The sequence below is a fragment of the Apteryx mantelli genome, chromosome 13 (genome assembly GCF_036417845.1).
Source record: "Apteryx mantelli isolate bAptMan1 chromosome 13, bAptMan1.hap1, whole genome shotgun sequence".
NCBI lineage: Eukaryota > Metazoa > Chordata > Aves > Apterygiformes > Apterygidae > Apteryx > Apteryx mantelli.
This window is the reverse complement of record NC_089990.1, coordinates 5403832-5430937: the sequence shown is the minus strand read 5'-3', so window position 1 is coordinate 5430937 and position 27106 is coordinate 5403832. Positions and strand designations below refer to the sequence as shown.

General features: G+C 41.8%; 1 protein-coding gene across 3 annotated transcripts; it reads right to left on the bottom strand.

The window, feature by feature from the left end:
• Nucleotides 1-3242: 3242 nt before the first annotated feature.
• On the bottom strand, nt 3243-27005 carry IL13RA1 (interleukin 13 receptor subunit alpha 1). 3 transcript variants are annotated; one of them, XR_010885531.1, is made up of 11 exons: nt 26899-27005; nt 23446-23603; nt 21207-21342; nt 18820-18940; nt 16362-16546; nt 15878-16029; nt 14512-14644; nt 14167-14263; nt 13458-13542; nt 10770-11967; nt 3243-3544 (listed from the first exon to the last, which is right to left on the bottom strand). XR_010885531.1 is itself a non-coding variant. In XM_067304157.1 (10 exons), exons 1-10 carry the CDS (start codon nt 26972-26974, stop codon nt 11848-11850), a joined length of 1263 nt encoding a protein of 420 aa, XP_067160258.1. In that variant the 5' UTR covers nt 26975-27005; the 3' UTR covers nt 9168-11847. The 3 variants fall into 3 exon arrangements, 1 of the variants encoding a protein (XP_067160258.1); XR_010885530.1 differs by lacking the exon at nt 3243-3544 and adding an exon at nt 8996-9011; XM_067304157.1 differs by lacking the exon at nt 3243-3544 and having other exon boundaries at nt 9168-11967.
• Nucleotides 27006-27106: the final 101 nt, after the last annotated feature.

The window sequence follows — 27106 nt, the reverse complement described above, 5'->3', positions numbered from 1 at the left end:
CAGTGCGCCCATGCCAGGAATCCCATTGTGCGCAGGTGCCGGAGGTTTCGGAGCGATTCGTGCTGGATGGGTATTGCTGCTGATACTCTATCAAAACGAGACACCAGAACTTACACGCACGTGTGCAAACATGTGCATGTGCATGGCCTGGAGCCCGTTTCCCACCTACCGTATAAATAACCCTTTCTGCAGTGTCTAGCTGCTCTGCCAGCCCAGGACCTGGGTCCCTGGGAAGGGCTCCGTGGTGCAGGCTCCAGCACAGAGTGACCCCGGGCTCCTTGAGGCTGACATAGGTGCCCTGTTGCCCTGGGGCTGGCAGGACACAGTCCCTCTGGATGGCTTCCTGGTGGCATCTTGTAGCTTCCTCCAAGTTTCTGCTGCTTCCCTGTCGCTCCGGGTGAGGAGAGGAAAATACAGCCTGGCAATGTGCCTGGTCCTGGCACACTGCCAGGCAGTGGAGGACCAGAGTCATGCTCTGAGTCAGGTATGGTGGAGATCAGAGACGTCCCCTCCGGACTGGCCCCCAACCAGAGGGCAAAACCCATGGACATCTCACCTTCTCTGCTCTGGACAGTGCTGTGCTCCTGCGAAGGTCCAGTTTTCCTGGAAAGCTGCTCCATGCCAGCCCTCTCCACCAAGGGCTCCCTCCTGGCTCTGCTCTGTGGGATGAAGGAAGGCGACCGGTGTCATTCTTACGTGTTAATTCCCACCAGGGTGAGATGTGAGGCAGCAAAGCTACAAGCCGAGATTTTTTTTTCCAAAGACACTGCAAGCAGCTGGTGAAGCAAGGCCTCTCCTCCAGCTGTTTTGGAGATATTTATCACCGACACCTGCACCACCTTTGAAGCTGGTTTGTTTAGGAAACAAAATTGACAGAAAATAACTAAGTCACCTGAGGTGTTGGAGCACGAAAAGAAAGCTCAAAAGTCAATTAGCTTTCTTGTGAGGCCCGGAGTGGACGGCAATTTGGGGGCGGGGGGGAGAGATAAGACACCAGATCACGCTGACTTTCATTCATTTGCAAGTCAGGCTGGTTTAACCGGATTTCTGGCTGCTGACATCAGAGCGAACAAAAGACAAGGTAAAGCTAACATGTTAACTTTTAAGAAATTCCAAAGAGACTGTCATTAGTGGCTTATTAACAAAATGTCCCTGTTCCCTGTCATTTCAGGCTTTCAAAGAGGGCCTGGGCACCCCCTTCTGCCCTCTGCCTCTAAGCTGTTTCCCAAGCACACTTCACCTGTACTAATTCAGGCTGTCTGGGCTGAGAAACCCAGCAGCCCTTCCTAGTTAGGCCAGACCCGGAGCACTGACAGCTTGTCCCATTGCATCGATTTCTTGGGATCCGGCAGGATTGCATTTGCGCCGAGTTGTCTGGGATGCTCTGGGGCGGTTCCTCCAGCCTCCGCGCAACAGCGGTGGTGCCCAGGTGACCTGCTCGACCGCAGAGGGATGCATGGTGGCGCAGGAGCCTCCATCGGCGCCTCGCGACCACAGCGTCGGTCTGCTAGTACTGGAAGCCTTAAAACAGGATGTAGCGTTTTGTCAAACCGCAGCCTGCGAGAGCAGCTGGCCAAAGGTCACGGGCTGCTCCGTCCTGCGTATTAGAAAACACTGATTTGGTTAAAGCCAGGAAACCAGCTTTTGTTTAAAATATCAGAGATTTGCTCTGTTGCCAGGGAGTAGGGGTTGCAAGAGACCTCTCTGCAAAAGGAAGGGAGGAAAATGAGGCTGACCGCCGAGACTGGGTAATTCTTGGGTAACACAGCCGCAGGCAGCCCTCACCCACTTTGCATGCTTAAAAAAATAATAATAATAATAAACTTCAGGAGACAGAGCTGTAGGCAGCTCCCAGCAGCTGTGCACTGCGTGGGACACGCATCCAGCCCCCTGCCAGCTCCAGCGGGTCTCTGCTCCCTGCTCACCCTTGGGCTGCGTTTTGCACCTCAACCAAAGCCCTTTCGGGTCTCGCTGGGTGCATGTTTGGTTCCTACACGGTGTTGGGGGGGGGGGGGTTCCAGGTGTATGCAGGGGTGCCAGGGCGAGTGCAGGGGGTGCGGGGCCGTGCGGTGGGTGCACGCTGCAGCCCGCGCTGGAGGTGGCCGGCTGGGAAGGGGCCGGGTGGCGGAGCGAGGACCCATTTGCGGGAGACTCCTGCCCCCCAGTGTCGGCTCTCGGCAGCGCCGCGCTCCCAAACTGGATGCTGGCTGGCATCAGCAGTGCAGAGGCAGGGTTTTACCCCGGTTTAAGAAAAAAACAGGACCCCAAGCTCTCCCTAGGAGCTGCTTATCCCCCAACATTAACAGCTACAGATGGGCATGTTCAAGTTGCAGCTGGTATTACCATTGGCTCGGCGTAGCTGTAAACGAGGTACAAGTAATGCCAAGGTATGTCATAAATCTCGCAGTGTTTGACATTTTCCCGTAGCTCCAAGTCCTGGAGTCAAAGGGCTATGGCTTCCATTGGAAAACAAAGCTTGTACCTTCCTTATTATTAAGGGAGAGACAGGAATTGGCCTGACTGCACCAAAAAGGCAAAGAATCTGGGGGGGAGGGAAGGAAAAAAAAGAAAAAAAGAAAAAAAGAATTCAGTATGACATGACTCAGGAATGAACGCTCCGGTTGTACCAATGCCAATCACTCAGTGTGGACTCTGCGCTTCTGGAGATACAACATGCTCCTGTTTTCAGTTTTGTCTGGATTTATCTTTAAAATTACACAGGCTTATATCTGGCATAAAATAAAGGATTTTACTTTTGTTACAAACTCAAAACAGGATTACAAAAAAAGTATATAGTCTTAAATTACACAAAACAGCAAGATTTCTTCTTAGTTGTTTCGGTATCCCTCACTTAAAGGCATCTCATAACAGTTAGCCAGTATAATAAAAGCATTAATTGTATGCCAATTCCTGTAGAGGACGCACACAACTCATTTATAATAGAGGCAGGATCCTCAGCATAAGGATCTGCTAACAAGTTTATTCTTGGTATTACGAGCTGTGTGCGCTGAGGAAAATGTTTCTTTTGCAAGCTTATTTTGCTGATCTGTCCTAGAGGAAAATAAAGCTGGAAGAATAATTGACAAATCAGGAAACAAATGTAGTAGAATATGAGCAGAAACACATTTAGAAAATAACCTTTGCTTTGTCATGGCCATTATTTAAATATCAAAAATCACAGTCGTTTTCCAAAGCATTTGGAAAGACACCAAATGCCCATTATGTGAGCAAAATTTCTCCTTGGCAAACCATAGTTTCAGAGCTGGATCAAAACAGGTCAGAGGAAAAGTTTAAACGCTGGGAGCCTGTCTCAGGAAACCTCTCTTGTGATCTCCAGGGTTTCACAGCCACCAACAAGTTTGGACACTGGCTCGAAATCTCCGTCCTGCCGCAGGTGTCCGCATCCTCCTCCCGGCAGGAGCTGGTGGGTGGGAGGCTCTCGCTTCCCTGCCTGGGGAGGCTGAAGTAGCCGGGAACAGTTTAACTACTTCTATCCTGAACCGATCGGCACCACACTTCTGTCCAAGCTGTCCACCTACAGCTGCTGGAGAGAAAATAGCTCAGTGAAGGTTCGCTCTGCGCTAGAGCTCTACTTCTTCTTCCTCATCATTAAATAAAATAAAAATAAAAATAAATAAAAGAACGTTTCCCAATCCCAGACAGTGCGTTACATTTCCTCCAGAGGAAGTGAGGCTGTACAAGAGCTGAATCAGCTTGGGGTTGTCTGAGTGTTGCCTCAGCCTGCTGGGGAGAGACGCTCACTCTAATACCAGTGTTACCAACAACCACAAACCCGCACGGACCGCACTATTATTATGGTAAATTAGCAGCTCTGGAAGTGTTTGCTTGAATAAAATGAACACTACAAAACCCACATGCATTAAGATGATGCTCTACCACTTCCCCACTTACACATAAAAGATTGCAGCTATACATGAGAACATTTAGAGACCAGTATCACAAATCTGGGTCCTGGCAAGTTGAAAATCTCTTATTACTTACATTAGATTTTATACCAGTGTAACAGACACAGCTCTGAACTCTCTGGCTTCTGTTTTTTAGGATACACTTCCCATTTTTATTCTACTTCAAGGACACAGCAACAGCAAAAATCTGCATTACATGCACTTTCAAACACCATGAACAGAAACATTTTAAAAATTGCAGTTGAGAAGTGCACAAAAATACACGGTATGTAAAGAAAACAAGCTAGCAAATTATTTAGGAGAGGCATCGAAACACCTTTGAGAGCACTCAGCACAGGGGGTGATGCGTGTGCCTGCAGGACTCGGCCTCTCCGCCTTCCCACCACCGACTTGTCCTCCTGCCTTATTTGGTAGAGTAATGGGGACTGAAGTCAAGAAGGAAAAGCTTGACTTGGCAGCTGGATAGCAATAAAGCCTGTTTTGTGTATGCTGTAATTTGTGGTCACTATCTTGGTTAACTCTGCTGCCTCTCACTCGCCTTGAGCATGTCCTTCCTCTGCTCTCCATCCAGGGGCCAGCTCCGAGATCCCCCTCTTGCCCTGGGACCTCGGACACAACTGAAAGCATCAGCAGCAAAGGGTCAAAAGTAGTTCCAGCTAACATAGGACAAACCAGGTGAGAAGAGTGCTGCAAGCACTGCAAGCTAAAAAAAAGAAAAAAATCCAGATTAATGACCCAATGGGAAAGGTCAAAACAAGCCTGCTGCAGTGAAGCTTGGTGCACTCAATCCTTCTCTGCTTTAATTTCTATGATCATCTTGATCAGAGCAAATTTTAAGAAGCAAATAAGCACATGGGCCAGGAGGAGAGCAGACTGGAAAGGCGGAGATAAAAGGATGTCTCCGGGTGGGCCAGCTCCTGGAGCATGTACCTGCTAACGACCAAGACAATCTGCAACACATGGTGATTCTCCTTGAGGTCTGCAGCAAACAGAAGTCTCTAAAACTGAAGGACAAACATCATATTTGTCTTCAGAAAGTAGACACCCATGAAATTATTGATCTTTTTTGTCCAACTTCATCCCTAGGGAAATTCTGGAACACAGTGAACAATTGTGTATTCTTTCTTCTTGGTGTTTACCAGGCAACATCTAATCAAACATCAAAAACAGCTCATGCCAAACCAAGCCGGTTTCCTTTTTTGATAGGCCTAACGCACCAGGCGACATCCTTCTAATCAACTTGAGGAAATACGACAGTTAATCACTGAAATGGATGTGCAGCCAGCTGAAAAAAAATCTCTTAAAGAGCACTCGACTGCCCAGAGGGATGGCAAACACTGATATTTTACAGGAACCTGTCAGTTTAGCAGCATTATCCAGCATCTTAAACAATTTGGTCATGTGAGAGAATACACTTCATGGATTATATTGAATGAAGAATGGTTACAAAGGTGCTTAGGGACACAGAGCATGAAAAAAATTTTAGAAGTTTTCCAAATGGCACAAAAACACAAGTGAAAAAAGATGGAATTCAATAAAAATGTTAAAAGCATTAATCTTAGGGAGGCCAAATCAATTTTTCAATCAAGAGTGACTGACAAGGCAATGGCATTGCCAGAAAAGATCCGGAATTGTAGAAAGCCACAGACTGAGAACCAATAATACAACAATCCCTTGACAAAAAAAAAGAAGGAAAAAAACCTCTCATTCCGGATATAACAGGGAAAGACGACTGACAGACAAGCAAGGTAATTGTTATGCTCTTTTGGGGATGATGCAGTCTTGCTTAGAGAGCAACTCCACTCTAGAGAAGCCAGCAAGAATGATGAAAGGTTAGGAGAGCTAGGAGACATGGATAACCTAGGAGACAGGGTTGAAAGTTTTTTTTTTTTCCTCAAAGCAGGAGAGAGAGACAGAACTGAGGGCAGTACTTCCAAATGCAAAACAGCTGCTAAACAACTTTGCTCCATGGTGATGGGCAGCAGGGTAAGAAATCAGCTCCAGTTGCAGCAAAGTCAGTTCAGGCTAGTTATCAGGGGCGTTTCCTAATTAGAAGAATATAGCAGTGGAACAGACCATTTAGGGAGACTTTAACTAGAGCTACTTTTCCAAGTCTGTTCAGTTGGACAAACATCCATCAAAAAATGTTCTGCTCCTGTCACGATTCAGCAGAGCACTGAGTAGGTGTTGCCCTGAGGACTTTTCCAGCCCTACGTGAACTTTAATAAATGCATGTTCAACATCATTTTACATATGCCCCATAATAAAAAGAACTAATGTTACACACCTGATAAAAATGGTCTAGTTTTTCCAAGCTTACAGGATTTTTGCTCCAAGCTAAACTCAAACACAGCCCTTTAAGTCTAGTGCACAGGAGGGCAGATTCCCTTCTCTCTGCTATTGGGTTATCAGGTTTTCTACCTTTTATTCCTCTCAGGAGAAAAAGTGGCAAAAAGAGTGACTGGAAGTCTTGTATGCAGTAAAAGCTATATGAAAATCAACTGGAAAAACACTAACTAATGGTTCTGCCTTAGTTCCTGCTGTTCCAGCCGGGGTTATCTGCATTTGAATATTCTCCTGGAGCATGATAGGATGTGAATTTAAAACTAAATAGCCACAGCCTGAATAACTCCCCATTGTAGCTGAACCTTGACATTTGAAGGACTGAGTAATTATGCACCTTTTAGAAGTGCACCTAGCTGGCACTTTCAGAGTTTCTACACCTACATTTTGTATGAAGGAGGGAAATTTGTAAGGCTCAGAGGCTGTGAAGCGTAGGAAGGTGAAATGCTCCAAGGGGCAAAACAGACAAATATAAGGTAGTTTAGTGCTCACACTGCTATTGTCAAAAGTCAATAGATTTTGTTTCAATGTGCCACATTAAAACAGGTTCAGGAGAAGCGGCAAAGAAATCTTTAAGGAAACCTGGGTTCTGATATTTCAAACCTTATAGAATTACACTGTAAATGTGCAGAGATCTCTGAGACAGCAATAGTTGATACTGTGTGATCTAACAGATCTTTGATTAGGTCAACTGGAAAGGACGCCCATGTCACACACCAATTTGTTTCTAGCATGAAGCACGTTTGGTGTGTTTTTATTACAGAAGTTGTAAAGCCAGCTCCACTGTGAAAGCAAGACATTAATTTAACTCCCGGTTCAAGTCACTCCTACCTTGTCATTTAGCTTAGTAAATTTTGTCCGAGTTCCAAAAAGCGATACTACCATTCTGAGCTTAACAACTGCATTCTTACTAAGCTTTTGGTCTCATCATACTCTTATCCAAGTCCATTTTAGCAATTTGAGACAAATTAAATACAGCAAAACTTCAGTGCAATAACCTAAGAGTACAATTACTTACTCCTTAACTGGAAAGCATCTCTTTATAGAAGCTTTGTGGAATTGTCATTAAAATAATTCCAGCACTTTGGCAAAGGGAAAACAAGGAACAGAGAGCAGTACTAGAAGACCCTGGCTCTTTTACAGCTCTGCCATGATAGCAGCAATCAACTTTCACAGCTGAGGTATTACTTGAAGAACACAATTTTTCAATAATAATTGTACTGTTGTAGAAGGGATACGCTAAGGATAAATGAGGCAGGGCTTACAAGTAAAGAAAAACAATTTCATTAACCTAACCAACATAGCTGGAGAAAAGAGAACATAAAAACCAAAAGTCATCAAGAAGTTTTCGGGTTCTTACACCCTACCAACCTAAAGCACAGTTTCCGGGCCTGAAAATTTGCCTCTCTCCTGTCCCTCCCACACAAACCCAGGCTGCTTTGCTGTGGTTATAGTGTGGATTTATTTTCATCAGAGTGATCTTAAGTCACCTACTTTAACCATGATTCAATATAGCTAGCAGGAAACTCATTCAAATAGAAAGATGTTAATCTTGCTTTACATCTGGTTTGTAATTATCACCTAGAAGCCACATTCCTACAGCTGGCAATAGAACGGATCGGGGCTGTTTGACACAGCGCTTCCAGCAGAAATCAAACGAGCAGAACTAAAGTATTTGGGAATCATCTTGGTGGACCTCTGGCGATGTTGGCAGATTTCCTTGCACCAGCCCCGCTGTGCACACTGCTGGACCTCCAGCGGCCGCCCCACCACTGTCCCGGGGCGAGAGGCAGGGAGGTTCCTGCAGTGCCCTGCCTCTAGTGGGCTTCCAGCCACCTACCTCCTCCATTCGCTGGGCTGAGGGGAAAAACCCTCCCAAACTGAAAGTCTTTTTTTGTTTTTTTTTTAATGAAAAATAAATCAACATTTCCCTTCCAGGGGAAATTCTGAATATTTCGAGTTTGAATTCAGAGGTAAATTTATTGAAGAATTTCCAGTGAATGGAAATTCCCAATAAGTGAACAGTTCTACCTAACAAGCATTAAAATGCCATGGCTTGCAATCCGGTGTGTCCATCCATTGACTCATTTAAAGCTATTCAGCTATGTCATATTGAAATCAATAAAAATTCACAAAATCAAGAGTATTTAATTATTTGAAGCATACCAAATACAAAGAACTTATTCAAGTATTTTGTATTTCACATGGTATTTATTGAAATAGAAAAAGGTCATTTATGGGGAGCAAATAAAACTACAGATGGTCATTATGGCCATCAAAACTGTAGAACAGGAAAAGAAACAATCCAAATATTCTTGATTTTTAACTTGCCAGTTTATTCTTTAATTTTGAATGATCTGGTCACTGAACTGAAGGGGACGAGGATACTTTCTCTGAACCTTTTGAAGAAGCCATTGCTAATGTGTTTATTTGGCACTTGAACACATTTGGATCTGAGCAACTAGGCAATGGCTTTCATCAGTGTAACAGCCTGACATTTTTAAAAACTTCAGCAGCTAACCAAAACATCATATCTTCAAACTACTTTTGGTAAGGCTACAGCAACCTCCGTTCAGTTCCAGCTGGAGAATTTCTGGATTCTCTGTTGGGTTATGAAATAAAACATGCCAATGTAACAAAATGATGGTGCAATGCGAAGGCACAACTCTATCCCAGCTTCATTACTCAGCCCCCCAAAATGACAGCTTTGCTGTTCTTGGCTGGTTGTGCACATTGAGTTCACTGAAAGGGAAGAGGATAAAGCGATATTCAGTTTTTCTTCTCTCAGCGTTTTGCATACCTCAAACATGCTTCTCTTATTGAACAGTTACCATCTTTTCTGTCTCAGCTTATCTTCACAACACACAACAACAAAACACCATGCAATTATATCAAAAAAACATTCAAACATATTTATTCATTCTTTAAACAAACTTACAAATCAAGTAACTGCAGTGAAGAACAAACATACATTAGCAAAACTAAGAAAATTTCAAGCTAGAAAAACAAACAAATCATAAACAAGAGAATTTAAAGATTAACATATACTGAGACGCTCGCTTTACATGCCAAAACACAGACTCAATAAAGCCATCTGTTAGGAAGTGTGTCAATAACCATTAGTCAGAAAACAAAGAATTACTCAAACCATTTTTAATCACGATCTAAACCATTCTTTGCATTTAAGTCTTTCTTTTGGCCTAGCACTTTCAGTCTGTCTTTTTCTTCCTTTTGCTTTATGAATTTGTTTTTACAAAAATACACTTTGATTTTATTATCAACACCAAAACAGACTCAATAGACTTTAGGGCAAAGTACCAAGGATCTTCTTTCTTGATTGTTTTACTGAAAGCCATAAAACTTTATATTACACTATTATGCTTCCTTATATTGAAATAATACATTTCTGCTTGTCTAGTGATCTATAATTAGCAACATTCTAGATGAGGTAGATTTGAAAAATATTTATATCTCTATTATAATATGAACTTTGGGGGGGGGGAAGGGAGTTAAGTTGGCAAAGGAATTAAATAATTCTTTGCCCCACACTGTTCCTCTACCTCTGGAATATCAAATACTCCTGCTAGCTGATTTTGTATAACCTGAGTTTTGTTAAATCTCACTGAAATCCCTGAGACTTTGTTGTTGTTTTGTTTCATTAACCAGTTTTCATGTCTTTTTTTTAAGCCTGATTTTAAGTAAAAGATGTAAGCTCTTATGTGACCTGCTAGTTCTGCTACATTTCTCCTCCTGATTCTACCACCAGTAGATAGAGGTAGGTTAGAGATGTGGGGGAAATTATTTTTGAGAGGCTCAGGGGAAAGCAACTGGATTTATTAAGGCAGGGAACACAGAGGGGGTAGGGGATGTAAATTTGTAGCTGAAAGGCAAACTCCACTAGTTCTACTTCTCAGAACAGGATGTTCCAAAAAAGCAGTGCTTCCCTTCAGATTTTTGATTGAACCAAGTTTGAGGATAAAGCTGAATTTTAAAAGGTAAGTTAGTGGTGACAGAAGCTGTCCCTAGCAATCTTTGGAAGGGATCTGTTCCCAGACTGCCAAGATTGTCTGTCCCAACTTGCACGCACTTACCCGCTCAGAAAACTGCGAGGAGCAAGCAATTCCTCCACTGCTAACTATAACCAGCTTGCACAAATCCCCTTCTCCCCCATTACTTTCTGCCTCCTTTTTCAGAGCACAGTCAAGGTGCTGCTCTTTACATCCTTGCAGCACAAGGTAGAGACGGACACTCACAATTTTGAGCAGAGAAAATTCACAGTTGTGCCAGAAACCTTCTGTTGAACTCTGCTGGGTAAAGCACCTCAAAATGAAACCATGATAAAAATGAACAAACCAATCTGCGATTTACAAGAAAAAAAAAAAAATCAAGCTGCTGCAGCAAAAGTAGGAGAAAATTTTAAAAAGTCAAATCGGCACCTTACTTTTAAATTGCCAAGTTCCAAGAGAGGAAGTTTTTCACTAGAGAAAGAATAAAGCTTACCCCCGAGAAGGTAGGCGAGGGTTGTCATCCCCTCTTCCACCAAATCCATCAGCTCAGCAGTGAGGATGGGTCTTAAAGTCTTTGAATTCGTTCAGTTTCTGTGGTTTAGCATGTGCTAAGCATTTGACCAAGGCTCCTTAGACTCACGCATCCATTATCTGGTAATTTTGCTATACAGACTCAGGATGACTTAGCTTCCAAAATCAGACACTTTCAGGCCAATATGGCCAAAGTAGAATCACAGTTGGGTTAGACTCAATACAGAGTCATCAGCCACTGGACAACACAGGTAAAGAACCCTATTTATCATTTAAAATAAAATATAATTAACCCCATAAGTAGTTCATGGAGGCAAGGTAAAAAGTCTGAGGACAGGCACTTGAAAGGATAATAAAATAATAAAAACATAAAGCTGTTCTATGAATAGGCTGAACACCACTGGAAGGTGAAGAGGCTTTTCATATACATTTTAAAGAAAAAAAACAACTCTCTTTTATTGGGTTTGATCAGCTCACAGCTGAAGCACATCAACCAGAAGTGTCTGAAGATCAGTCCATAAAAGCCCTCTGGAAAGCACCGTGCCCCCTGCCCAGGAACAGGCCATTCGCAAATGATCCATCTGCTCTGGCCTCAGCTCTGGCAGCACTTCCACACAGCAGCAGTAATGAGCCATCAGCTGTAAATGAGCCTTGTCTCACCTGCTGCAAAACAGAACCAAGTACTTCAGTGAAGTCACAGTGCTTGCTCCAAAAAAGTCCATTTACAGTCTAACGGGAGGCACAAACACGAGTGTAAACGATAGGTGACAGGGCAGAGCTGGCGCCAGGATAAGAGATGCTGCAATGCAGTCAACAGATGGAATTTATGTACATGCTCATCTCGAAAGATCCAGGATGAGTATTTCCAGCAGAGTTGGAGGAATGGCCAATGTTTCTTCTGAGCATCATACAAGGTTCAGAAAGACTCAGTAAGTTGAAAGTTGGTGAGTGTCTTACAGGCCAGTCCACATCTACATTGTCACCTGAGGTAAGGGAGCATGAAGAAAAGTCTTTCCTCATCATTTGTTGGTAAAGAGAGTTTATCGTTTTTCATTTTCAGAATAAGAGCACTCTAGAGGTTCTGTTAAAACTAAAGAATGAATTTCTTCTTCCTTAATTAACCTGTTGTAAGCGTTCACAGAATCATCCTTTGTACCGCTCTGAAAGAGAACAGCAACAACATATTTAACAGAGTTTCTTCATGGTGAGCGTAGCTTTTTCAGCCCAGTAGAAGTAAGACATACCAGTTTCACAACATATATGGTATATTACAGTGAAAAAGCCAAGGAAGCTGGGCAACAAAGTGTGTTTCTTAGGGACATGACTTAGGCCTGGCTGACAAGACAGTCGCGCTCTTTGGAAGTGAGGAAGATTTGAAAGTTGGCCTGCATCTAACAGTGCGCTCCCAACCACAGCTGATACCTGAGGATCAGGCAGGGGGCTGGAGAAGTGAGAATGTACACACTCAGCACAGTTTTCACCGAGACCCTGAGCACACATGACAAGATCAATGCAACACTTAGAAGCTGGAAGGTGTTGTTACTCGGGGCAGGCAGAGAATTCGAAGCAAGACAAAGTGTAACAGCTACAGTAGTTATGATCCTAATGGCCACAAGCTCCATCTTAGTCCTGTAATGTTTATTACATACTGAAGTATTTATCCAGAATCCAGAAAGCATAAACTAGGTGGTCAGAGCCATGCTGTCCCCATGGTTCCAGGTTATTATTAGGGAAACTCAGTATACGCCCACGGCAAAAGGTACTGCTGGGTCCTAGACTCTGCCTCTATTTGCAGTTGGGAAGCTGTGAAAGGAGACTTCTTTTTGAAAAATGAGCATTTGTTGCTGTTCAACCGAGAATGTCCGAGAAACATGCGGCACCAGAAACACAGACAGTCATTACCCTCTACAAAGGCTTCACAGGTAGCATCAGTTTTGAGGTGCCACTGTGAGTCAAAAGGTCCATTCCATGCAAGGATGGTCTTCAGAGAACACCATACATTGCCTCATTTCCAGGTCTGAATTAGGGTTTGCAGCTCCTCTTATAAAGAGCTACTGAGCTATTTTTGTTTAGAAACTCAGACACAAAAACTGCAGAAGAGTTTCTGTAATCAGTATTATGCTTATTTTTCCAGAAATAAGGGCATATAGTGACTCTTTCATCAACCAAAACTTGAAGCAGCTATGGTTAGTTCTGTTCCTTTGCCAACAAGAAGCTAAATATCTTGATTTATCTCATAACTAACTCATTGTGATAACTATAAGTTTCTGGAAGTCAGATATAAACAGCTTTATTCAGCAGCATAAATAGCAGTGACCAGCAGACAAAGACCTGAATGTTCATAAAAAGTAGTTTAATGGAGTTGCAAAGAAAACCATTTAAGGGACTAGAAGGCTGCAAAAATAACAGAATAATTAAATTCTATTAATGTATCTGGGAAAGCTCATGCAATTTGAGAAGAAAATCCTTCTCAGTTTTGGGTAATTATTTCTGTACAACTCTTAGCATTGTAAATACTTAGTCTGCATATACTTACATATATAAAGTTGGTTTTAAGACAGACAAATATCAGAAAAAGAGCTGGAAAAAAAAAGGAAGCCTACAGATTCCAATTCCAACAGATCAACTGGCCAAAGAGCTAGGCACTAACCTGGGAATCCTCATTCTGCTCTCCAAACATACGCTTAAGAATTTCTCGAGGGTCAGGGATTGGTGGAAGGATTAATATCTTCAGCCTTTGGAAAATTGAAAAGCAAAGTTTTAGATGAAAGAGACAGTAATCTAAAAATCACCATATCAAGGCAAAATTTGGGTGTGGCCATGAAAATTTGTGAAGTAAACTGACAGCGCTGGCCAGATTTCATCCTCTGCACAACTGTGGCTCATTTTCACTTTTACTCCCCAAAACAAAAGGAAATGGGAATGTTCACGCAGAGCCAAATTCTAAGTAACTTCCAATGGTGACAAGGGCAGCAGCAAGAGTAGATTTTTTTTTTTTAACTGTTACAAGGAACTTCATATAGATTTTCTCAATTTTGAATTTGGACTTCATTGCTTAAGAGAGGAGATGCAATGACTGTGCAGCAGGAACCTAACTGTAAGCAGATACAAGCAAATATAAGCAATGTCACCAAAGTACAACCAGAACATACATCTAGTCTAGCAACCTAATTCTAACTACTGAAGCACAGTAGTGTTGCCTTTTTTTTTTTTTTAATGCAATACATGTTAGGGAGAAAACAGCTACTGCTGAAACATGCCACATCATGGACAGTTATCTGGAAGCGAGATGAATTATAATGCAAACCAAAGACCAATCAGAAATAACAGACTGTAAATGAAGTGATATGATTATTTACCTTTTTAGGTAAAAAAGTAGAATTATCGTAGATACTGCTACTATTAATGGAATGGTGATTATTAAAACAAAATAGAATGTAGAGTCTGGCTTTTCACCTGGAAGACAAAAATTTATAGAAACTTAGGAAAGTTTCTGGAAGCTTTATAGGAACAAGGACAACAAACAAATTAATTCTCTAACTCACAGGCTGAACATTTTTGGACTATACTAATGCTTTTGTAGGCAAGAACTTATTTTTCAAAACATGTTATAATGCAGATCAAGTTGCTAAGAAAGTGAAAACCAGAGAGGCCTAACAGATGAAAACGGAAGTTCAACAAACTCAAAGAAGAACTGTTCTTACCAATACTCTTTTCTTCACTCCAGTCACTAGAGAGCTTGCTGCTGTAACACGCAGACTTTGGTTTCGCTCTCACCTTGAAGGTATACTTGGTATTAGGATCAACAGCAGAAACTGAAATATGATTATGTTGACCCTAGTGTTAAAAAAAAAAAAAAAAAAGTAATTTACTGTGTTCAGTTACCAGCATACTCTCGCTCCTTTGCAAGCCCATTTTTGCTTTGCAGTTAATGTGTTTTGAATGTTTTTATGGAAGATCCTTTTGTGAATGCAGCACTTCATAAAAAGGACATAATAGCATTTAACCAGCTTGATGAAAAAGGCTGCCAAAACAACGACCCCAAGGCTAACATTTAAACTGACTCACTCCTATATCTATTATACAACATTTGGCTCCGGTGATTAAACTAAGACTCAGTGTCTGGAACTGCATTGTGCTTTTTTATTTTTTCTAAACATCTGTGATTTATGCTGAATTCCCCTCTGTCAGTCACTGTAGCAATGTTGATCAAGCTTTGTCCATGGAAAAGTCTTCTGGGATACCTCTACAGAGTGGAAAAGATTAGCTGGAATAGGACTTCACATATTCAATCTAAGAGTTGAGTTTCCCAGGGAATGTTGATACAATTCCAGTTTGCAGCATTTTGGGTAGGACAAACAGCTGGATAAGCTCCCCAAGAGAAGACTGGCACCTTACTTCTGAATTTATCATGTTGTTTACCTTTTGGATCAAACAGTCAGCTTGATTATTCAGATACAGGACTGAGTAGATCCAGACACTGAAGTCAATGCCTTTTAGATATACAGATTTTGACGTACGTTTAAGAGTGCACACTTTTTTTCCTTATCCTCAGTCTTTTTTTATCCTCTTGATTTTCTGGATAACATCCTGTGCGCACCAACAATTAATCTTGCTCTATGGCAATCAAGTCACATCATCCAAGACCAAATAAGTCATCTAACAGGGAGCAGCCCAACGATAGGAAAACGCAACACCAACAGACCAAAGTTCCTTCCATACTGGTGAGAAGCAAACAGGTAGGCACAATACAGTGCGACTTGCTTCAGTCTATGCCTCTTTTAATTGGACTCTTCTTATATATTACTGCTTTGCCATAGTAAATGATGGCAAAGATTCAGAAGACTAGTCCTGATTACATTGCATAGATATTACTACCAGAAACCTATTGCATGGGAGAAAAATCTAGCATATCCACACAGCACTTCCAGCTAGTGCAACAGACCCAGTCTCATGCAACATATATAATCATTCATTTTTTAAAAGAATATTTGAGTTACTGTGATCATTTCCACAAATTATAAAAGATACACATGACAAAACAGGTAACTGTAAATAACGAAAAGTTACTTCAATTGTCCAAGTGGTGCCCATATCACCAGTGTGGTATTCCACCTCATACTCTAGACAACTTGCTGGAATGGTGTCTGATTTGCTCCATTCTAGATGTATTTCATCGTTAATCTTTGACAGTGTAACTGCCTTTGGGGTAGCAGGTTTTACTGAAATGCAAAATAGAAAAATTAGTTTAAAACTACCTATTACTGGTTATAAAAGTGGCTAGAAGTTTTGTATTGCATGATATTACACATATACTAGAGTCCAGGAACAGAAAGGGGAAAAAATTAGCACCAAAAAGTAAAGAGAGAGTATTTGGATTCAATACATTAAAAAACAAAACAGACCCAATCTGCATAATTCCTAAATAAAAGATCAATAAAGAAGAGAGCATCTTGTCGTGTTGTCTGACCCACAGCTTACAAGCTGCAAGCTTCTCAAACACATGGACATACTGGCAAACTTTAGTTATTTTGTAATGGGATATTAAACTTACCAAGGGTGGTAGGATTTTTACTTGCACATACAGGCCTAATTTCCTCTGAATCATCTTTAATCAAAATACTGATAGTTGGATAAGTATTGGTGACCTTTGGGAAGGTAAGATTGAAAATGCATTCAAAGATTCCTTCATGTATAGAATAATTGTTGCACTTCTCGGGACTTTTCAAGCCATCATACCTATAAGAATAACAATACTTTTTCAGCTTCAGAAGAATAGGACTGATAGGGGAAAGCTTGTTTTTAAACCTATTTTACAAATTCTAAAGATTGGTCCTGCACGAAAGTTGTGCTATAGCATATGTAAAAATAAAGTTAAACAAAATAAGAATATTGTCATTTATCGCAAGTTGCAAAAGGAATGATATTCTCATAAACAGTTTCCAGTAGTAGAAGAGGAGATGGGTCAAAGTGTATTCAAGCATCAAAAATAAGAGCGAGTTCCAGCTTTGTTTCACATTTTCCCATGGGAAAACAATGTCAAGAAAAAAAAAAAAGGAATCAAATCAATTTGGATCACGTCCTGACAAGGGAATTTCACTTCTGTGAGAGACTGAGCTAATGAAACACTCTTCTCAATGCCTTAGGTATCTCAGCTCTTGCTTGAGAAAGCTAATTTTCACCTACTGCACGCACTTGCTTCCCAAAATGTCAGTATTCCCTTTGAATAACAGAGAAGCTGCAACAACCTTCTTCCTTGTTTCTCTTTGTTCCCAACAGTTCAAGTGAAACAATTCCAGGGGCTTTTCCTCCCCAGAAAACTGAGGGAACTGATCTCTCCATACCACCAAAAGGAGTAATCAGAGCTTCGTTTCGGGGCGCAGGAGGAGTGGAGTTCCTCTACTGCCCATCTCCCTGTGCACGGGTGGGGTAAGCCAAAACCCTCGCTCCCGTTTTCGGTCCCGGATCCTTTTTTATCCACCCTCTCATCTCCCTCCTTTGGGCTCGGGGAAGATGGGAAGCATTCAGAGCAGACAGCACCGTGTAGACACATTGGCTCCATTTCAGCAGTTATTAAAGCACTGGATCTGTTTGTTATAAGCAGATGTTATGCTCATGTTCACTTCTGATGAAAACATAGGTTTTGCAGGAAAATATCAAGGAAGAAGAATATGGAATAGAATTAAGTAATAGTTTTTCAAGTTCATTATCCGGTCACTTCTGAAAAAACCCTGCATTACAGGAAATGCTTCTTTCAACCCCCAAATCAAGTGTTTCACCTTAGTTTTCAACTTTAAAACTTATAAGTGCCTTTTTTTTTAATGGAAAAGGCTAGACTGAACCTGAAAAAAAGATGTTTGACTTCCACGTGTTTTTATGCTGAATTCAGTTAAGCAACATGAATCAAAATGCTTGATGTCACTATACATTAAAATGAAAGAGCAAGATGCAAATATATAGCTCTAGCCTAAAGCACTGTATACATATATATATATACACATATACACCATATACACATACCATATACAACTATACATAACCCCAGAAATTCTGATCTTTAACTCATTGCTACTGTTCTTGTAATAAAGAAAAGGCTTGTCGTGAGTAGCAGCTTAGATAGAGAGCAGTCCTCCCTGCACTTAACTCATACCGCAACTTTTCTGCTATTTGCTGTTAAAATGCATTCAAAAGAACAGTTAGTCTGTGAGACTGCCACTGGAGTGGAAAAAATTTATTTAGTCAGGTCAGATAAGACACAAAGCTGATTTAAAGTAAATTACAACACGGGGCTTTCAGAAATAAAATTTCAATATTTCTACAGAAGCTAATGCAATCTGGCATTTCACAAAAAGCATCAACATGCAGAAGTATGCATAGATTAGCATGCACAGATCTTGGTGCCAATTTTTCCTCAAACTGCAACTCTGTTCCTCTGGAACAAGAGACTATTTATGGCAGTTAGCTGGCAAGCATAGATGATGATAAAAAGATGTTCTCCATAACTTTCAAGGTGAATCAGTTATTTATGACACAGAAGACAAGCAAAACTACTGGTAAGTGTTATTAATGCTGCCATACCATTTCCTAATGATTTAAGAACTGACATATGCATTAGTGAGCAGCTCTGACATAAATTGCAACCCCAGTTTGTCGGGCTGCAAAGAAAAGAATGAATATGTTGGTCTGGCGCAGTTCTTATTCTTCCCTGTTTGAATCCACAATTAAAAAAAAAAGATAAGAAGCAGCAATTATTTTTAAATGGGCTGCAGAAGTAGCCAGTACTTCATGTAAAAAAATCAACTTCCTGAAAAGACTGAGCAGCAGCAACCTCTTGAACCTTCAGCAGCTAAGTTTTCAGCTGGACACGACCCAGCACCATAACTTGTACACAGTGCTTTGGGATCTCTCAAAACAACAGGAAATAGACAAATAAAACACACCAAGTAAGTAATGTAAAGCTAAAGATAAGAGTTAAAGCACTTTAGAATTCAGAATAAGAAGTTAATACGAACCAGTAGAACAAAGTATACTTGGTACCGCTACGTGCGTTCTTCCCAGCAAGCCATTTACAAGCCATGTACTCCAAATTGTGCCAAACGCAGTCCAAGTCCACAGCAGCAGTACCCGGAATACCTGCAATGCAAGTTTGAAAGGCCTCTTAGATTTATATTGCTGGCAAAGTCTTCTCCCCCTTTTCCGGAACGGAAGCATCCCATTTGATGTAAAAACTGCTGCCTTTAGCTGCCTGAAAGGCGAAGGCAGGTTACCCCTCAAGCTGCACGGCATACCTTCATGCAGCGAGCGAGTTCCTGTTGTTTATTGCTTGCAATAGCCAAAATCTCACTGGGGCCGCTTCTAAATGCAAGCTAACCAACTCCAAGTCTCTACCATGGCCGAATGACTACTCAGAATTATCTGATATTGAATATGAGGTGGTAAGTCAGGAAGTTGTTTTGCTTCTATTAAACAACAGACACTTTAAAAAGGAGTTAAAGTAATTGGCAATTATAGGGATAGCACTCAGCTTTGTTTGAATGATTACAGCCATCAACATTAAAAATAGCCAGCATTTAATTATAGTTATCTTCTCCAGATACAACATTAGTTTCTCTGTATTCTCAATATGGAAATACCTGTCGATCTTAAATATGGATAAAAGCAACACTGGGGTAAGTTGAATTTTTAATTGAGACCCATACACCACTAGACATTCTACTTCAACATATTGAAAAACCAAGTTACAGAACATAAAAACAAATGAGTACATAGCAACTGTGAATAGAGAAGTCAATATATCTCCCAGGCAGAGCAATTACAGAATAATGTCTTTCATATTCAATCTTGCATCACTGCATGGTACACATTTCTCATAATGTATTAACGTATTACAGCTTATCAGACATTTTTCTTTCAATATGTAGCAACATCTCCAAGAACTAAATATGAATGACAATTTTAATCAACAGTCCAGACTTTTATTGACAGCAAACCCAAAATTATATCTACTCCTGAGCTTGCATTCTACCCGAAGCAGTGACTATGTAAGAGTAGAAGGAAATGAAACTGGTTTTCCCATTCCAAGAGGTATTTAAAAATATTTATCTGCAAGCAGACTTTTAAAACCCCCAACTTGTTTAGCACATGCTGTTGCAACGATCCACTTCCCTGACTTTCCAGAATACCCTTTCAAAGGACGTGCAGACAAATCTGAGAAGGTCTCAGATTCTCCTGTCTGCAAGCTGTTTTCGTACATACTGAGTCGGGATACTGGGTTAGAGAGACTTCTACTATCCAAAGCCAGAAGTACTACTTCCTTGCTATAACCTCCTAACTTCCAGTATTCAGCAGTTCAAGGATATCGTCAGCTGGAGGATATCCTTGAACTGCTGAATACTGGAAGGAGATATATATATATATATATGTGTGTGTGTGTGTGTGTGTGTGTGTGTACGTCTGTATGTATGTTTGTGTATATATGTATATACACATATACATGACTGTATGTAATAGCCCTTGCTGGACCTTTCTTGCATCAACCTATCTAAGCAGTTTTTAGAATCCATGTATGCTTCTAGCATCCAAAATATCCTGTGGCAACACACTTCATAATTACATTTTGTGAGGAAAAAGAATACATTTTTGCTTAAAGTCTTCTTCCTAACAATTCTTCTATGTATCCCTTATTTCTGGATTAAAAAATGACAGAAAATAATTTTTCCTCCATTCATTTTTCCATTCACAGCTTCTTAGATTTCTCTCATCTCTCTGGAAAAAGAGAGAACGCTACCATAATTCTTTAACTAAGCTTCTTATTTATTCAACAAATTAAGTTTGCTAGAGTCATCCCTCCACATTTACAAATGCAGGGTTATTTTGAGGAGTCGTACAGAAAAATGATACAAAATAAACTGACTTAGATTTTAATAAAGAAGTCAGCTAGCTTAACAGAACATAGGCTCCCTTTTACCTCACAACCAGAACACGGCAGAACGACAGGAATCGCATCATTGCTTTAGAAGAGCATTTAAATTTTAAAAGCCTGCCTGTAAGACTTTAAGTGCCAAAAGACTCCATCTTGGTTTAAATGTGGTAGAATCACCCTGTTCAGGCTCTCCCAACTGCAGAGTTTCCTAAATTCCCAAATAAATCTCAGCTGCTCTTCCCTACATCGTTATCTCAGTCGCAGCCTCGGATGAGCCTGTGTGTAGCACTGGGTGTGCTGCCACGGCAATCCTGCTCTTTAGTTCCCTACTTCACAGTTTAATTCTTGCCTCTGGAATGTCTCCCTGAGATAGCTCCCTATGATGTATTTTTGCGATATTTTGTTAAAATTGCTTGGAAAACAAGACTATGTCAAGGAGAGGCACATCTGTCTTAGTCTTGCTGTCTGGAGCGTTACCTTTTGGCGGAACAGAAGTCTCTACCCATCTGCTTGGCTCACTCGTGTTATCGTACTTGCATTCGCTTCTCACTTTGAAACGCATCTCCTCATTCAGGAACGTATCAGTCACACGGAAGGGACTCTTACTCCATTTCTAGGTTTATGTGGGGGAGAAGAAAAATCAGACCATTTGATTTGCCATGCACAAGGAAATTACTACTAATATAAGAATACATTAGAATCCATCAAAAAAACTACAGCTTAAGCCCAATGAAATGACCTTCTCAAGACATGCAGAGACTCAGTGGCGCTCAGCTCACTTTTGTAATCAGGTGCACTCAGAACTCACAGCATGAAAACTTCTCTTGCTCTTAATTCAGTTACCTATAGACACGAACACTAGCCATGCAGAGACCAAGGAATTAATATAATATGGAGGAAACTCATCCTAGAGCAAGTCTTCAAGAATGATGCAGAATAAGCAGGCTACACATGCTACAGTTATACAAACGGAATTTCACCTTCATCTTTCTGTGTGTTTGCACATGCGTGCGTGACTAACAGAAGAAAGAACACTCAAAGACCTAACTGAGAGGAAATAAGAAGAATTTACATGGATTTAAGGAGCAAAGGAAAACTTTATCAAAAGAGAAGTCCACAGATGGCTATTAAATAGAATGACACCGCATCAGGCCCAAGAAGTCCACGAGCTTCCAGTTTTGGAGATGAGGCCGGTATGTGTTTGTGCGAGGAAAAGACTCACCCCATTCTCATACACTTTCTCGAGCATCTTTTATTTGGCCAGGGAGATGTCTCTTACTTAACTGTAGGCAGGATACCCAAATCTTTGGTATGACCACAGAATGGCATAGCCACTCGTGTGCACAAAAAAAATTTCACATGAATCAATGAGAAAGGAAATCAGACAGCCATTAACAGAGTAGGCCCTATCAGCTGTAATGCAATAAGATGCAACAAGATGATAAAGTCTGGTTTGCCCTGTCTTGTGAAACCACCGGCTAACAGCTCTTTCACTGCTGCTGACATTTGTCAGATCCTTTCACGAGCTCATCGGACTTGTTAACCAAGCAGAAAATGAATCTATTAGGAGAGGTAAACAGGTTTCAGCTGAGTTAGCAAGTTCAGCTGGCTCGCAGAAAGGTCTGTTGAATACCCAGCCCATTGTTAGAGAAGGGGGTGTCAAAAATGAAGCTTTACCCTTTTAGCAGTGTTAAGCCACGAAATCAGCTCAGCTGTTTGTGAAACTGCTGTCTTTCTTCAAGTCCAGGATATCCTGGAGCTGTCAGAAAGAATACAGCAGCAATAGTGAGGAGGCCACTGTACACGTCAGGCCATAAAACTATAATAGCACTCAAGAACAAAGGACTATTTCATGAAGCATCCTCATGAAAACATAATATCAATTTAACTACATCCAAGATAACAGCATTGCCAGCCCCACAGTCAGTGTATGTTCCACGTTTCACATTCTGATAGTTAGGAATTAGGGGTTGATAGAATATTATCCTACTGGGAATAAATTTAAAAAATATTCCCTCTAGAGCCCTTTCAGCACCATAGAAATGCTGCTCTCTCCTTCATGGTGAAACAGCTACCAAGCCATAGCTAGACACACCATGAATCACACCAGTGATGCAACCTAACAGAGAAACAAAAGGAAAAGCCCCCAACAAATGGATTTTGCAGCTTTTTTCAGGGTACAGATTTGTTCCCTGTCCTGTTCATAACACAGTCCCCATGAATAATTGCCAGTACATGTGCTGGGACAGTGCAAATGTAGGAATACTTTAATACTTGGCATTATCTCCAAAAGACAATATACTGTCAAACCACAACCTACACCGAGATGAGTGTGCATGCCTCTTTCTTGGACTGAGTTCAAAATGAAGGAAGATGACCTTTGCAAATTCACAGTTACATCTTAAGGATGTAGACTGCTCTGGTTATGTGTTTTTAATAGAAAGTTGTAAAAACAAATAATGAAACAATTCTTTTCACATTATTATTGTACTTGCGAGTTATCGGTAACAGTTGTCTTATCAGACAGCCACAGACAGATTTTTCAGATCTGAATATTCCACATGCTGGCATGACTCATTTTTTGAGGTTTTGATCCCATGACAAGAACCAGAGGATGTATTTATATGTGTATGTATGCATAAACAAACATACCGAGTTTTACCACAATAATACACTAATTGGAGTAGAGAGGAGCTCAAAGACCCGAGGAACCTACTCTTTTGTCCTGAGGGACCTCATTGATGACGATGTCGCTGGAGTATTCCAGATCGCAGCTACTGCTGACGTTCTCTGGGGCTGTCCACGTCCAGTTCAGGGTGCAGATTTGGACAAATGAAAAGTCTAGGTTGGATGGAGGTGGAAGAACTTTTGCTCCTAAAAGAAAGAAGAAGCTTTGAGTATAACAGTCCTGTTGGCTGACAATTCACCGTCAATAACACTGTCAGATTTTTAACTCTCCCATGGAAAAGAATGCAAATGGCTTCTCATATTTGTCTGTTCCTATTGCTGTCAGAGAAGCTGCTGCCTACTAAAATATTTCTACTCATTACTGTTAACTCAGCCCTCAATCATTTAAATAATTGTATGAAACCATTCCAGAAGAACTTATTTTTTAAAGTAATTTTTAAGTATTTGCTGCAGGTAACAGTATGGTGGCAGCGGCTTATGCTTGTTAAGGAAGGAAAATAAGTCTTACGAAGAGACCTCATTTTTCAGTTGTTTGCTACTGTGAGCTAGCATCCTTCATGCTGAAGTTTAGTAAACATAATATGTAAATTTTGCAGAGCAATTAATGTCTTATTCTATCCACAAATTAGCCATCAACATAGTTTTAGAGAGAATACTTGAAAAAGACAAGCGATTACATCTCACGGTGACGACTCTAGGTTAGAACCACAATCTAGCCCAATCTAAGCAAGAACAAGAATGTTAGAAACATCAAAAAAACCCACAGCATGTTTTCTGTCGCATACCTATTAAACCTTCAATGCTGTGCTCTTGCACAGTAAGCAAAATCAGTGTGGGGCAAACAGTAATTTGCTGCTGGTGCACATCAGCGGCACTTTTTTCACCTCTCCAAAAGCAAGACGGAAGCAGGGGAAGAGCCACGGCTCAGAGATACTTGCCGAGGTAAATCCATTGGTGCACTGACCCTTCCCCACTCCCGTGCTCTGACTCACAGCCCACGCATTATTCACTCACGCAGTTTGAAGACTATATTAGAAAGGAGAGGAGGGAAATTAGGCAGAGAGTAGAAAACTGCCAGGAAAAAACAGAGTAAAGCATGTGTCAGAATCAAATGCCAGAGAGAGTTACCAACTGGTGATTTCCTAAGAAAATGGAAATGATTTTTGTTTTTAAAGGCTACTGTAGTGTGTACTATTAAAAGACATTAAACAAGAAGCCAAATGGCTTCTCATGTGCATCTACAGGTATCATTAAGGAAGCACCACCACCTACTTGACTGTGGGAAGAAACCTTCCGTGTTACGCAGTAGTTTCGCAAATGCACACTAACATCAACTGGCACTGCAGGTCTTGCTCATCCTGGGAAACCAACCTCAAAACCCCCCAGGATTTTGGGAAGAGGAAAGGAGAAGGGCAGGACCTCATCCCGAGAGCAGTTCTCCCATCCAGCTCATTGTACAGTCAGTCTTGCTTGTGCTAGTGCAAGGCAGGGGGTGGGTGGAAAGGCAAAGTGGCTGTTTTCAGCAAGAATTCCGTTTGAAGTGTGCGTGACACCACGATCCCACATTTCCCTAGAGCCAGAGCTGCCAAAACACGAAGTTAAAAAGTCCTCAAATTCCTGGAAGTTTCTCAGATGTTTGTGTAGTTAAAGAACAGGCAGTAGTCGAGATCACACGTCACTATTGTTTGTGTGGCCACATGTATGTATGATAATGTATATTCTCACGCAAAATGAGAATAATTACTAGGATTTTACCATCTTAATCTGAATACTCTTAGCAACACTAAACCTAATTCTGTTGTAAATTATTAAGTATTAAATGATGTGTCACCAGACGGACTCATTCTTTGAATCTTTTCTTTTCGGGGGGAATACTTAAAGCTTTCTTTTTTGTTTTGTTCAGTTTTACAGCTGACCTCAGAAGCAGCAAAGAGAACTTTTAGTTCTAATGAACTCACTAAAATATAGCCTCTCCTTAGAGCACTGAACCTAGCCAGAACATCTTTGCCTATTACCTTTTCTACTAACAAAAACTACTACAGGTTTTAGGAACAGCATCGGGGCCTTAGTTTACAAATACTAAGTGTTATATCACTTAAGTCCTTTAGCTCTGGTTTAAAAAAAAAAATCAGCAGGGCGATACAGCTCCAAGCATTCTATTTTTTTCATGATCAAGCTTTTTATTAACTACTAAAGCACAAACCTTCAAAATATAAAGTTTTAGCTTTGATTGTCATTCTGGTAATCCACACATTTCCTTTTAATAAATCTGAATTAGAAATCTGGAAGCTCAAGCAGAATTATTTCTAACTGCACAGAGTTAGAACTGGGGGTATTCAAGGTTTACAAATAAATGAATAAGTATCATTAGCATAAAATCTCTCCTAAATTTTAGATTAATACATACAATTTTGAGGTGCATGCTTTAATATTATATTCAGCTGAAGATCTGCTTTCATTCAGTGGCTTGACCAATCTCAGTATTTTTGTTATTAAAATCTCATTGATACAGCAATTTAGCAGAACACCTCGAAGACCAATAACAAGACGCATAAAAGATATTACTTCACTCTGGAAAAAAAAAAATCCCCAGTGGTGCTTGCAAGAAGATAAACTGTAGCAGAGCTCACTCAGGCAATCCCGCGTAATAAAAACATTTTACTTCCAAGTGCCGTAATGTGGGACCATCATTAACAAACACTTTGTAAAATACTTCGCGTTTGCATTTTGTCCTCCTAGAAAGATCGGTTTTAGAGTTACGAATCGAATTTCAGCCGGGTAAAAAAAAGAAAACCAAAATATTTCTCAAACGCTTGAGGATCGCATTGTCGCGCATTAGCGACGGAGGCGCAGATCCCTGTTTATTACTAACCCTCCCTCACACACGCTTTACCGCAACCGAGTCCAAGCTCCTGCTTCCAAAAGTGAGGAAGCTGGGAGCAGCGGCAAACGCACGGAGCGTGCAACCGGGGGGGGGGGGGCGTGTGTCCGCAGCCCCCGCAGCAGCGGCCCCGGCCCCGGTCCCGGCCCCGGCCCCGGCCCCGGCCCTTCCTTCCAGGAACGCGCCGCTCCGCTCCGCTCCGCTCCGCGCCGGGGAAAGCGCGGCGCTTCTGCTTTCTTTTCTAAGGCAGACACCGTCCCCGGAACCGAAGCTGGAGCTCCAACGTTTTGCTGACCCTTTCAAACGCTGCCTTACAGGGAAAGAAAAGCAGGACTTCGAGCATCCCCTCCGCTCCCGTTTTCTACGAGCGCTTGCAGCGCTGCCCTTGCACATGGCTCGCGCGCTGCTCGCAGTTTTTTACCGCGGAAGGAACGCGTGCGACTTAAATATATACGTGCCCGTAGCCGAGCGGGCAGCGCCAGCTCCGCGGCCGGTTCAGCGGGGCGCCGGGGCTCGGCGGGGCGCCGCGGCGGCTCCGCGCGTCCCGGCGCTGCCGCCCCGCGTCCCCCGCGCAGCCCGCGCCCGCGGGCGGCTCCTCACCTGCGGCCGCCAGCGCGCAGCACAGCGCCAGGAGCAGCCGCCGCAGCCCCGCTCCCGCAGGGCCCGCAGGATCCATGGCTCCGCCGTCCCGGGCCTCCGAGCGCGGCCCCCGGCTCCCACTTCCCGTCGCGGGGGGACGGGCCAGACGGGAAGAGCCGCGCCGCGGCCCGCCCAGGTAACCGGAGCCGAGCGGGGAGCGGCCCCGGGG

Bases quoted from the DNA above. Each gene is read 5' to 3' on its own strand.
- IL13RA1 (XM_067304157.1), bottom strand. From the start codon at position 26,974: ATGGATCCTGCGGGCCCTGCGGGAGCGGGGCTGCGGCGGCTGCTCCTG. The intron at 23,604-26,898 runs GTGAGGAGCCGC...TCTTTCTTTTAG, and splicing joins CTGCGCGCTGGCGGCCGCAG to GAGCAAAAGTTCTTCCACCT. The intron at 16,547-18,819 runs GTTCGTATTAAC...TTATTCTTATAG, and splicing joins AAGTATACTTTGTTCTACTG to GTATGATGGCTTGAAAAGTC.